At 40.1% G+C, this 13452-nt stretch overlaps 1 protein-coding gene across 1 annotated transcript in view; it reads left to right on the top strand.

Annotated features, from left to right (window-relative positions):
• The window catches only part of acad11 (acyl-CoA dehydrogenase family, member 11), a 36472-nt gene that overhangs the window by 6636 nt on the left and 16384 nt on the right, over positions 1-13452 (top strand). Inside the window, exons 9-13 of the mRNA XM_079489740.1 lie at positions 93-204; positions 512-586; positions 1170-1308; positions 1794-1901; positions 4118-4216. Coding sequence (XP_079345866.1) covers positions 93-204; positions 512-586; positions 1170-1308; positions 1794-1901; positions 4118-4216 — 533 coding nt within the window. The remainder of the gene's footprint in view (positions 1-92; positions 205-511; positions 587-1169; positions 1309-1793; positions 1902-4117; positions 4217-13452) is intronic.

Below are 13452 nucleotides of genomic sequence, written 5' to 3'. Positions count from 1 at the left end.
CAGCACTTTGAACCGCCGGTTCATCTCTCTCTCGTCACTTTCCATTCCCCTGCTAACTATTAAACCTGTGAGACGGGTGTCCTCCCGTGCAGGTCCCTCCCAGGCCCAGATGAACACAAGCTGTTCCTCCAGACGCCCCGAGGCAGAGCTGTCCTCCAGCAGGTCAAAGACTTCATGAGACAACACGTGCTTCCTGCTCAGGAGGTCAGTACTAGTCTACCCACGTAATAATCGCTGAAGGATCATGTCTGTATGTACAGTATGTACTGTAACGTCCTGTGGGAACACGGCTATACATTTAACACGTTGTGGAGTTAGCTGCGGCACATTGCTACACTTTCACATTCTGTTGCCGTTCATTTGATTTGTAGCTATGAAAATACAGTGAAAATTAAATGGAATGAAGGTTCCTTCTTCTGTTTAGTTTTATAAGCATTTTATGTTTATAATTCTATCCCGTTTCCTAGCAAAGCCCTGCCCCAAATTCCTTATGTTATTATTTTGCCCCCAGGAAGTTGCAGAATACTACAAACATGCTCTATCCCCACAGAGATGGCACACTCCCCAAGTAATAGAGGATCTGAAGGTGAGTGGTGGCAAGGAATAGATTTTAGCACTGGGAGTTTGATATAATGTTATTGCTTTAGTGCATTCATTGCTCCTTAAACCTGTGAACATAAATGTATTGGTAATCTGTCATCCATGCCTGCCCTCAGCTAAACCCCCTTGAGATTCCAAGCAAATGAACTCTACATTTTTTCACGGTCAATTAAGATGGGATGATGCAATGTTTTTGTCTGTGTAATATGTATTCATGGATACATGGAATGCATATTGTTGCTGTCGGGCAGAATTATTGTACCTCTGCCATGTTTCAACGTAATGCCCTACTCCATCATACAAGTACAGAGTCACACAAAAGTAGCAACTATTGCAGATCGGGTGACCCGTTGTGTGCTTGTAGATCTATTTTTTTTTAAAAGATTGCAATTGTTTTTAAGTGAAAGTAGTTAAGTGTGTCTTTTGAACGAAATGAAACGTATTAACAAGAGGTTGTGACTAAATAATGACTACATTGGAACCATTGGACCACAGGTTCTTGTTTCCTAACGGTTTTGGACATACAAGGTTTCCGCCCGACAGTGACGATGATATGTGTGTGTTTTTAGGCAAATGCCAGGGGGGCAGGGCTGTGGAACCTCTTTCTGCCTGCTGCCAGTGGTCTCAGTCAGCTGGACTATGCCTACATCGCAGAGGAAACTGGCCGCTGCATCTACGCCCCTGAGGTGTTTAACTGCCAGGCCCCTGGTAAAATACGAAATCAAATAATATAGAATAAAATGCACCTCATTTGACTACTTTATTAATTTTAATCCCAAATGTAAACGGCACGTGGTCCAGATTTGAATTGATTTTTATTAGTCGTGATGAAAGAAAAACACGTTACATGTTTATCGGAGAGACGTCTAGGATATAAACACAACAAAGTTGTGAGACTTATTTCCATTGTGGTCCTAAAAACAGACAAAAGTCAAACATTTAGGCTAAAAGGATACCACCAAAAATACCTGGTGATTTGTTTCCATTGTGGTGCTTGCTGGAGTGATATGTTACTGATACGACTCTCACGCAAAATGTGCAATATAGTGATCATTAACGTCTGCTGATGTGTCCTGACATTTTGGCAAACATGTGATTTCTAAGATATTCGTTAGAATAATAATAATAAGAAGAAGAATAAAAGCTCGGTAGCAGGCGTGCGGTGCGAGTGATTGTGTACTGTTTTCCTGCAGATACAGGGAACATGGAGGTGCTCCATATGTTTGGCAGTGAGGAACAGAAGAGCAAGTGGCTGGAGCCTCTCCTCCGAGGAGACATCCGCTCCTGTTTCTGCATGACAGGTACAACTTAGCCAAGACCAGTCGCCTGTTCATGACATTCAAGTATGTTTGCATTGTGTGCATTTACACTTTTAGTGGACAAATACAAAGATAAATAGATATAGACCTTTTATTGAGCTTGTAAGGGAAATTCAATTGGCATAGTAGCACAGCGGAACACAAAACAGCCAAGGCTCTTCATCGGGTCAAACTCTTAAAGTCAGTTTGACCTGATGAAATGAGTGTGCAGGTTTATTTATACTTTCCAATCCATCACCTCAACCAAGTGATGTGCATATTCTATTATTTTTTAGTAGAAATAGATACAATATAATACTGTACCAAATACGACAAATAGGGGCGGCAGTGGATCAGGGGTAGCGGAAGGGAAGCGGAAGGTTCCCAAACATAATTGCTCCCGATGAGCAGGTTGGTGCCTTGCGCAGTTTCCTCCGCCATCGGTGTGAATGGGTGATGCACAATGCATGTAAAGAAGAGTTACAAGAGCGCTATAATAATTATAATAAGATCAGCTTGTATGAGGTGATAAAACAAAACAAGTGTCATGTTGTGTAATGTGTATGTCGTGATGATGATGATGATGATGACGATGACTGTGAGGCCACTTTGAACATTTCACTCCACCGCAAAACCAAGCATAACTGGCCTGGGTCGTGGCTCAGCGGTCCAGGCACCTTGGCTGGTAATCCAGTCTGGCAGTGTGCCGCGGGTTCGACTCCCGATCCCGACGGCCTTTACTGCATGTCTTACCCCCATCTCTCTCCCCATTTCCTCTCCTACTGTCTGTCCCTCCATAAAAAATATAAAATAAAGGCGAAAGCCACAAAAAAAACATTAAAAAAAAAACAAGCATAACTCAGTTGTTCAATTATACTGAAATTCACCATATTCAGCATAATGCGGTCTGCTTCCCCAACATTCCTGCAATGGTTGCTGTGCAATTGACTCTCAATGGATCTTTACTGCTGTAAACTGTGCAAGGTTTGTCCAAATAAAGACCGTAGACACAACTCCACCTACACTGTAAAATGTGTCAACTCAGAGAGTGTGTAAAAAATGACCCTTATGGGTCCAATGACTCATAGTATACACTGTATATGAGTCATTTTCTCTGTTTGGTTCCTTGATTGCATGATCCCACATTGGATAGACTCAACACAGCTGTCCTTGCCAGAGGTGATTACAGTGGGTGTGAACTGTGAACCTCCCCTTAATTATACTGTATTCAACCTCAAATATTGTTTAGCTGTTTTTTTAGGACGTTTTCCTCCGGATTATTACACTAAAGGAATACAGATGAACGCCTCTGTTTGTCTCTTGGGATGCATTCTTCATGCAGGTTGCATAACCCATTCTGACCTGAGATCAGATTCTAAGAATGTCTTCTACATCCTGACAGTTTTCTGAAAAAGCTATGTTTCTATGTCAGTCGTTCTTCGATTTAAAAAAAAATAGCAGACCTACAAGCTCGTAGCGCGCCACTCGGTGGCGCGCTATGAGCTAGTAGATCTGCTATTTTTCAATAGCTAAAGCACAACACAATGCTAACACCAAAAGGGGTTCCCGCCCAAAATGGCATAAAGAGCCATTATTATACTGTACGTAGAGGAATTTAAAGTGGTATCGAATTATGTGGAAATACTGTACTACTGATAAGGTCTGCCAATGCAGGGGCAACAAGTTTGTCCTTTGTTTGACCTGGATCCATAATTTAAGAAATTAATGTATACACAGGTGAAGCAGTTGGCTTGAGAAATCTTTCATGTCTACATTTACAGATTAAGAACTTTAATTTAGAGACATATTGTAATGTTTTGGTACTCATGACTTATTTGTAAGTGTTACAAAACATTATTTTGTATTTATTTGAATTGTAGGCAATGGTTAGATCCAACCATTGCCTTTAATCATCAGTCTTTCGGAATTGTCCTTTTTAAGTGACATTTCATTTAGTTTAACCCATTTTGGGCGGGAACCCCTTTTGGTGTTAGCATTATGTTATGCCTTAGCTATGGAAAAATAGCAGATCTACAAGCTCATAGCGCGCCACTCGGTGGCGCGCTATGAGCTTGTAGATCTGCTATTTTTGAAAATTCGAAGAACCACTGACATAGAAACATAGCTTTTTCAGAAAACTGTCAGGATGTAGAAGACATTTTTTGAATCTGATCTCAGGCCTAAATAGTTTAAAGGCTGATGAACCATGTGCTCCACAGAGCCTGATGTTGCCTCCAGTGATGCCACCAACATGGCGTGTACCCTCCACAGGGATAAAGACCATTACGTCATCCATGGCAAGAAATGGTGGACCAGTGGTAGGTTCATTTTAACTGTTCATTTTTGTTTCTGCGGAATAACGTTTTCATCAGTTGCTCCATGAAGGAGACTCTGTCTTTTCTGCTTATACCATAAAAGACTACTTGAAAGTCCAAAAAGAGTTACTAATGGCATGGCTGAGGGAAGTAGGGGTGCTGGGGGGGCTGGAGCACCCCCTTTCCCCAGGCACAGCCCCCCCTCGGACAGTAGGGGGGAAATAATAATAATTTTAATCAAAACAGATTTCTGTTATTTCTGGCTTAATAAATATGCTGTATCACAGTATCAGCACCTTATCCTGGTTAATTGCCTGTGTCAGTTTTCTCATGCGTGTGGAGAGGGAAAGTAAAAGCCACTTTTCTGCGTGAAATTGCGCGAAAACTTTGCGGCGCGCGCTCACGCCCTACTGAAAGTTCAGCACCTCCTAGTGTAAACATCTTCCCGCGGCCCTGACTAATGGCACAAAACGGTTTGATGTAGAGTTGTGACTTGTATTTATTGCCTTTTTAAAAGGTCCCCTTAACTTGAAAATGTCCTTCAGAGTAAATAATACTTCTATGGTGACATTAAAATGGTGTTTACAGAGTCTGTATATATATATACTGTATACATACCATACTGTATCCAAAGAGGAACGGAGAGAAATGGTCTATCCTCACATATGGTGAACAGAAGGCCAGACATTAACAAAGTTGTAGAATAAACAAACTTCTTTGATTCATTAATTTGGGGGGAATTCCCTTGTAAACATTAAGGTTTTAATGTTTACAAGGGCCTCTCTGAATAACTCTCTGAGCGTTGACACACGTTCAGACATAGTTTATTTTGGGCAGATAAAGAAATGACCCGTCCATTACTTATTATTACTCATTCGTCAGCTTTACTGTTTAGGCTGCATTTGAATCTTGCCAAATTGGATTTAATTGAACCAAAAGTAACTTGATTGATTGATTAATTGGTGCGCTAAGATTGTTATTGTGTTTTGTCTCTTGTGGCCCTCGTCGGCCACTAACTGGATTTCCATAAAACATTTCGAAAATGTGAAGCGAATTTTCAGGTGTTTCCATTCAGGGATTTATGCGCAAAATCGAAAGAAAAAAGGATTGATGTAAACTTTAAAGCTTATTAGCTTTTCATTCTTTTCTTTCCACTTCATCAGTGCTTTGTTGCACCCTTTTAAACCACAGCATGCTTTAATCTTCCCTAAGCTTGCAACTGCCAAATGATGATTTCATTTACGATTCCTGCCGTACCTAATCAAAGGTTACTGATTACTGAAAGTGAGGAATGCATTTTCTTCTCCACCCTGTGCCCTGGACTCAATATGTCCACCAGACAAACAAGTGTTTGTTTTGGTTTTTCATTGGTCACGCATCGTTAAAGAGCCCTTCTCTGCCAATTGTTTGTGTTCGTTTCAATTAGCTGGAAACAGTTGTTGCTATGTAATGTTTGAATAGCAAGGCCAGGCAAGTTCATTTTTAGAACACGTTTTCGAAGCAATTCAAAGTGCTTTACACAAAATGGAAAACATTAAGAGCATTAAGACAAAGTGCAAAAGAAACACCATAAAAAGTCATTTGAATTTTAATTCAAATGACTTTTTAATAACCTAGAAACTAAAATATAAACATACAATGATAAAGTTATAGTGCAACATAACAATTGAACTGAACGCGGCGTCTCCACAGTTGGAGTTTGGGGGCGTAAAGTGGACCTGTCCCAGGTGATCTGAGAGGTAATAGCATTTTGAAATCAATTATTTGACAGACGGTCCACGTTCTGGGTGTTAGTAAATACTTGCGTGGCAGCGTTCTGAATGAACTGCAGCTGTTTATGAGGAGACTGTTTAAAGACACGTGTTACAGCAGTCCTGAACTACTGTAGCACTGTAGAAAAATGTATGGAATGCAAGTTTTTCAAAAACCGGAGAGACACATAAGTCCTTTAATCCTAAATTCTTAAGGTGATAGTAGACTGACTTTGTAAGTGTCTTAAGGTTGGAATACAGGGGTGAGCCCCCCTGGCTTCATAGACATAGATATAAAGGTAGACGCCTCTCCCGGCTTTCATTGAAGCTGTGCACTTTCATTGACCTTTATTCAGGGAAGACCATTGAGAGCAAGCTCTCTTTTTCAAGGACGCGAGTACAACAAGATCACAAAAAACTAAATAATTTTAGACCAATTGATCCAGTTTCAGAGTCCTGGAGTTTGCTCCATTTGTCTGGGGTTATAGAATATGAAAGCAGTCTTTCCTTCTTCACTGTTCATTTGTGGAGTGATAAGTCTAATGTTTGTCTGTGAGCGTGTTTGATATCCAAATACACGCTTGACTACTGACTTGTAATACTTACTTACTCAGTGCTTGTATTTGAATATTGTGATTACATAACTATTATGGTTATGTAAGTATATGTTGTCTGCATACCCATAAGCCAGTGGCAGCATGTTGAATAATTAACCTTTAGACACAAAGTAATCCCTGTACTTTAAGTAGGATTCAACCCAGTTCAATACTGTGCCAGAAAGTCCCACAAAATCTTCCAGTCAGTCTAGTATTATGTTAAGTGTGTCGAATGCAGCACTGAGATCCAGTAATACTGAAATTATGCCACTGTCACTGTGTCTATGATGTCATTGAAGACTTAAACAAGAGCAGTCTCAGTGCTGTGTTGTGGTCGAAACCCTGAATGGAAGATATCAAAACATTACATTACATTACATTACAGTCATTTAGCAGACGCTTTTATCCAAAGCTAAACAGTTGTTTAGTGCCAAAAAGTTGTTCATTTATTTAAAAATGTGAGGTTTGATATGGAACAACAATTGTTCATGGGTGATTTTGTCTTCTGGTCTGGATTATATAAATTTGTTTAAGAGTGGTTTGATGACTGTAGTTTCAGGGCCTGTGAGAATAAACCTGATGTAAGAGACATGTTGTCAATTTGTAGAAGTTCTGAGGCCATACAACATCTTTTGGCAAAATATCAAAGCAGCAGGAGGAAGATGAATACTATTCATTATCCAAGTTTTTAGCACAAAAATCACTGCATATTGACTTGAGTCATCATACATCACATTCCGGCCAATCGGAATTTGCGTCTTCACTTTTCTGTGCTCACTTTTTACCAATCAGATTGCTTCCTCGAAACGACCTGTTGTATAATTAATATTATACAACTGGTCGTTTCGAGGAAGCAATCTGATTGGTTGAAACAGCCTTCTAGCCGTGGTTCAAACGAGCACCACTCCACACCTAATCAAAACAAAGAATTCAGCTGCTCTGTTTTCCCAGAGCGCAGAAAACTCGGTGGCTAGGCTAGCTAGTTTCTTTATATCTTTATTTGTGGTCGTAGTGACTACAGATGTCATTAAAAAAAATATGTTTTTTTCAGAGATTTTCTTAGTTTTAAGGGTAACTGTCGTATAATTGCAATATTACACTCGAGGGTGTGGTTTAACGTAGTGATGCGGTCAGGAACGAGACGTAGTCGAGTTCCGCAAGCATCACTGAAGTGGCAATAATCACGTTAAACCACACCCTCGAGTGTAATATTGCTTAAATATATGGACCCATTACGGATCTGTAAGTCAGAGAGTGAAGAAATGGCCCCCTTACGGGTCCATTTGGTTCCATGTCGTTGTGTTGTGTGTGCCTGTGGCCTAGTCATGCATTCCAAACTGGCAGTCCTTGAAATGAAATAGTTTGAGAACCACTGGCCTTAAAGGGATAGTTCAGATTTTTTTAACTTAAGTTGTATGAAATACTTGCCATTAATATAGTGGTTGCAACTGTATTAATTGATTGCCCGAGTCCCATGGTGGGAGTTCTGCTCTGGTTTTGGTCAATATTAAGTAGTTCCGGTCATTTTGTGGGGGCACTAGGGCCACGCAGTAAAAGTAAATGAATCCACAAAACGAACGTAATTTGTATTGTTGACCTATTTCTAAAATATTAGCGTGACTTTCGTTCAACTTTGACCCCTCTATCACATGGAACTATTTTTTGGGCGTAGTGATATGGACACAAAAAACATAGTTCTGTGTGATAGAGGGGTAAAAAAAGAACGGAAGTTGCACTAATATTTTAGAAATAGGTCAACAATACAAATTACGTTAGTTTTGTGGATTAATTTACTTTTACTGCGTGGCCCCCAGTGCCCCCCACAAAATGACCGGAACTACTTGATATTTCACCAAAACCAGAGCAGAACTCCCACCACAGGACTCGGGCAATCAATTAATACAGTTGCAACCACTATATTAATGGCAAGTATTTCATACAACTTAAGTTCAAAAAATCTGAACTATCCCTTTAAGTGACTACTGGCTCATCCAGCACACCATTCAAAGGAGTGTACCATGGACTCACTGGATTGTGAGTCACTCTGTCCTAGTATAGCCCTGCTCAGTGCTCAAGTACCCATCTTTAAAGAGGGAAGTAAAACAACATGATTGTTGAGCTATGTAATCAACCTTTTGGTTTCTTTGGAAACTAAATCCAAGGATACAGTTATGTTACTATGTTGTGGTTGTACTGTACATAGTTTCCATCGGTCTAGCACTGGCATGTATCAGTATTCAGTTTCTGTGGAACAGTATCGGCTTCAGTGGAACAGTATGTGAAAGATTTTTTTTTTTTTTTTGTCATTTATGGTATTTGATTACTCCAATTGCCTGGCAGTTACCGTCTTAGGTTGCTGTGGTTTTAATTATACTGCACACAGGCGGCATTCATACAATAAAATGAGATTAACCTCTATTGAGGACAATCATAGCAGCAACAGCAGAGTGAAACTCAGGAGAGGTAATTATAGCCAGTCAAGTGTAAGACACTGTAAAAGAGTCATGAACTGATAGTGTGCAGACTGTCAACAATGAATATGAGAGAGGATACGTATACAGTCTATCAACCATGAATACAGTAGTTATCCTTAATAGGCATATCAAACTTCTGCTACATTATAGTTGTCAAAAGTCGATAATTACAGACAGTCAGCGAAATTGTCTGTGAAATTGTTTACCAGATACTAGTGGCCTTGTGGTTAGAGTGTCCACCCTGTCATACCAAAGACTGTAAAAATGGGACCCAATGCATTCCTGCAAACTTGTGGGGTCAAACTTGTTTGTGGAGCCTCATGGCTATTGGCACAAAGGACTGTCCAATGTGTTTTGTGGTGTGCTGAGAAGGGACGAGTCTGTGGCTAGGCATACTCCTCATCTTCATAGAGGGGATGGGAATTGACTTCTCCATTTAATGGACATACGATGAGGCCTATATGCACTTAAAAAGCTAAAACATTACCCTTAATCCATATGAGATTAGAAACAGAATTGTATTTATTGCCAGGTATTTTTGCATGTCTGAGGAATGTGTAGTGAGGTTGGTGTATTATACTAAATAATGATGGTAAATATGTATTAAGTTCTCAAAGATATACAGGTAAAAAGGATACAGTTATAAGACAGAAACTATGTGACTAGTACAATATTAAAGGTACGGTAAGTGATATTTTGGTTAAAACAAATCATTTGTTAAAAGGTTAAAGCACTGACTATATTCTCTATCATTGTTATAGTGTTTATTCAGTAACAGAGGTCTCCCTCTGTTTCTCCAGCTCTTTAATTCATTGCTCATTTCTTAGTGCCATCACTTCCATTTTCACAGTTTAGTCTGTATTCTGTGCAAGTTCTATCTCCTGATTGATCAAAATGTGTCTACCGACCATAAAATAAAAATTTCAGGAGAGGCGGGCGACTCCTGTTTTCTCACTTCTCTTGTAAAGGTTACTTAATAGACGTATGGCTGATTTATGCTCCGTCAATAGCAGGTTTACAAGCTTGACACAAAATCTTATATAATCAGCTTTTTCCGCCACGCAGAACCATCGTACGCAGAAGTGTAAATCAAGCTGTAGTAGCCTGTATGAGTTATGAACCTGTTATGGAAGTTATTATGGATGTATGGAGTTATTAACCCTGAGTTACGGAAGGTTTCCATGTTGTAATGTTCTTTCCCTGGGGCGTGGTTGTTTATTCAAATTTTTCCCAGACCTATACAGTACTGTCTGTTATCTTCAAGCTGTAGTCAGTTGTAGTCAATGTGCATGCGAACATATGTCCCTGCACATGTTGGCTATTATCAGTACATGTAGATACCGTCTATTCATCGTGGTGTGGGTTCTTCGGTATGTGAAGCTGACCAAGCCTCATCTGATCTCAATTAAGGCAGGGTTAAGTGTCAAACCTTTTTGTGACTTTGAGATACATACGGCAATGCCTTTAGCAGGACGTCTAGACCAGGTTGAGTCTCCCACTGATCCTTAAAGGAGAATTCCATACTTAAAGGCTTTCTTACCTTTCTTTGTAGTTGTTACGTCCCCACCAAAGAGGTCCAGGTGTTATTTTGTGCAAAAGCTCCTTATTGGCTATTTCCCCTACCATAAGCCCTAAATGAATTGCATTGAATTGAATGGGGCTATGGGATGTTGTGCTAATTCGCTTATTTCCATCGCTCAAAATTATTATTTTCTTTGTATATATCCTCTCTTCATAGTGTAAATAATATCCCAAGCGGCACACTTTACTACTTATTTCGATGGAAATAAGCGAATTAGCACAACACTCCATAGCCCCATTCAATTCAATGCAATTCATTGAGGGCTTATGGTAGGGGAAATAGCCAATAAGGAGTTTTTGTACAAAAAACACCTGGACCTCTTTGGTGGGGACGTAACGACTACCAAGAAAGGTAAGAAAGGTAAAAAAGCCTTCTAGCATGGAATTCTCCTTTAATGTGCATCTAAAGCCTGAGCTGCTATTTTCAGTCCGCAAAACACTGGCGAGCAAGTATAAATTAAGCATAATACGATGTTGGAAATGCAGAGTTTGAGTGCAGTCTATTCCAGTGTGAGTAGGACTGTTGATGCTTTGGGACACACCACCAGATCTAGCCTGTCTGGTTTGCCTTGCCCTGGGATTGAGTAACATATGCCCTCGTTTATTCACCCATTTTCAGTACTCGTGGCTTATAACGTGTTTCCTTTGCATAGAAAGTAGAAACGCAGTCACACAAGTCTCAGAGGTGTCTAAAGAGACGGTTGAGAATGGAGCCCGGTCAACCTTTTGTTTGAATCCTTGGATCTCATCCATCACACACCTAGTTGTGCCATGCATAATACAAATCCTCCAAACAGGCCTGCGAGCCACAACAGAGCACATACTGTAGGATGACTTACAGGTGCTGTAAGGGAGATAAAACAAGGACAACAAATAATGGAGGAACTAGGAAGCCATTATGACATTATGAGATATCTGTGGTGTAGTGTGGTCTGTGGGGATTTAGTCCCATTAGAGCTGACCCATGTCTGTCTCTGGCTGCCAGCACTGTAAACAGCCCTGAATTAAGCACTGTTTCACTTCTGGACTGTAGCCACACACACTGCTTTAGGCCTAGATTTGGTATTCACTGGTTATTTCCACCAGGCTAAAAGGCTGGGTACCAAGATTGTTTTATTCCCCCTGGTCTGTCTGTGTGTGAGGAGCTAATCTCGCAAACCATTCACTTGGACCGGTAAGCGTCAAACCTTTAGTGCATTTATTTTCCTGGGATTCCTTGGATGATGAAACTCCTCATTATGTCATGCATATTTCCACCTATAGATTGTCTGCCATATTTTGGCAGACAATATTATCTTCAAAACAGTTTTTGCTACTACTCCCACGTTAATTCCAACACTCACACAAATCTCTTCAAATGATCTCTGGCGTCATGTGATAAACTTGCATCGTACCAATTGTTTTGCTATCCTCTCCTACTGTACATCCAGCTTTTGGTTACCGTCCACAAACTTTGTCTTAAACAATTCCCATTGACAATGAATGGAGAATGTTACGTCATAGTGTCTGAGCAAATAGCATAGTGTCTATTTTACGTCATGATGATGTACGCGCCCCTCACTTCACACGGGTGTGATTTTTATATTTCATACCACCTGGCATCAAAGTGGCTTCCAAAGTTACCATGAGGGGCCTATTTAAAAAAAGAACATGCCAAAAAGCATGAACACAACACACACAACCGATAAACCACCAAATCTGAATCACATATTGAGGGGCCTCTACAAAACACAGAGCCTAAAGCAACATCTACTCAAGCTTTTGTGAGCAGTTTTTAAGTTGCTTGATTTATTCATGTTGGATTCAAGTGAGTGGTGACTGAAATACGGTCCTTTTAATAAATAATTAAAGGACCACTTCACCACTTTTCAACCTATCTTCATATAATTGGTCCTCACTAATCATGATAAAATAGCAAAAAAATCTACTCAGTCTGTGTCTCATAGGAGGGCTGTGGGCAGTTCAGAAACCCGTCCACCAGTGACATCATCGATGGAGAATCCAAGCTAATAGAAACTGTAGGCTTTCTATTTCTGAAAAGTTGCAATGCGAAAATCTCACAATAATACAAATCTAAATATATAATATATATTATATTATTATTATTATTATATTATTATTTTTTAATCACTTTTGGACCTCTGCCCATAAGTGGCACCACAAATGCTAAAATTAACTATATGTTGTAGAAATGCTATTTCCCCCCGCAACTTTCTCAGGGCCTGACGGCTGCACAACCCAATGCCTTACACAACCTTAGGTAGGCCGCCCCAGACTGGCAGAAATATGCGCTCCGGAGAGTACCCCTTTAGTTGCTCATTTGCTTTTGTTTTCACTGGGGATTAGTGAGGAACTAAACTAATCCCCTTTACTGAGCGCGTGAGCCTCCCCCTCCCGGGGAGCAAACACGACCCAATCCGACTACTACGACCTCAGATCAGACGAGAGGACCCGCCGAATTTAAGCATATATTACTAAGCGGAGGAAAAGGAACTAATAAGAATGTAATGAAGGATTCCTCTGTTAAATGTAACAACTTGATTACTGTAGTCTAGTTAACCACGCTACTTATCATCGCTGTCGAGTGGAAACCTTGCATGTCCAAAACTGTTTCATTTCAGGACCTGGACAAAATAACCAATAACAAAATATCCAATAACCACCAATGGATCTAGTAGTAGTTATTTAGTCCCAAGTTTTTCTTAATAGTTTTCATTGGTTCAATATCTATATATCTAGAGATACAAACCTCTAGCCACCCTCACCCCAAGCAACACAATGCAGCTGATTATCTGGCATCATAGAACTGCAACTCTGCATTGAGTTAACGAGAAGTT

Source organism: Electrona antarctica (assembly GCF_951216825.1).
Source record: "Electrona antarctica genome assembly, chromosome: 20".
NCBI classification, from domain to species: Eukaryota; Metazoa; Chordata; class Actinopteri; order Myctophiformes; family Myctophidae; genus Electrona; species Electrona antarctica.
This window is presented reverse-complemented; position numbering and strand designations above follow the sequence as displayed.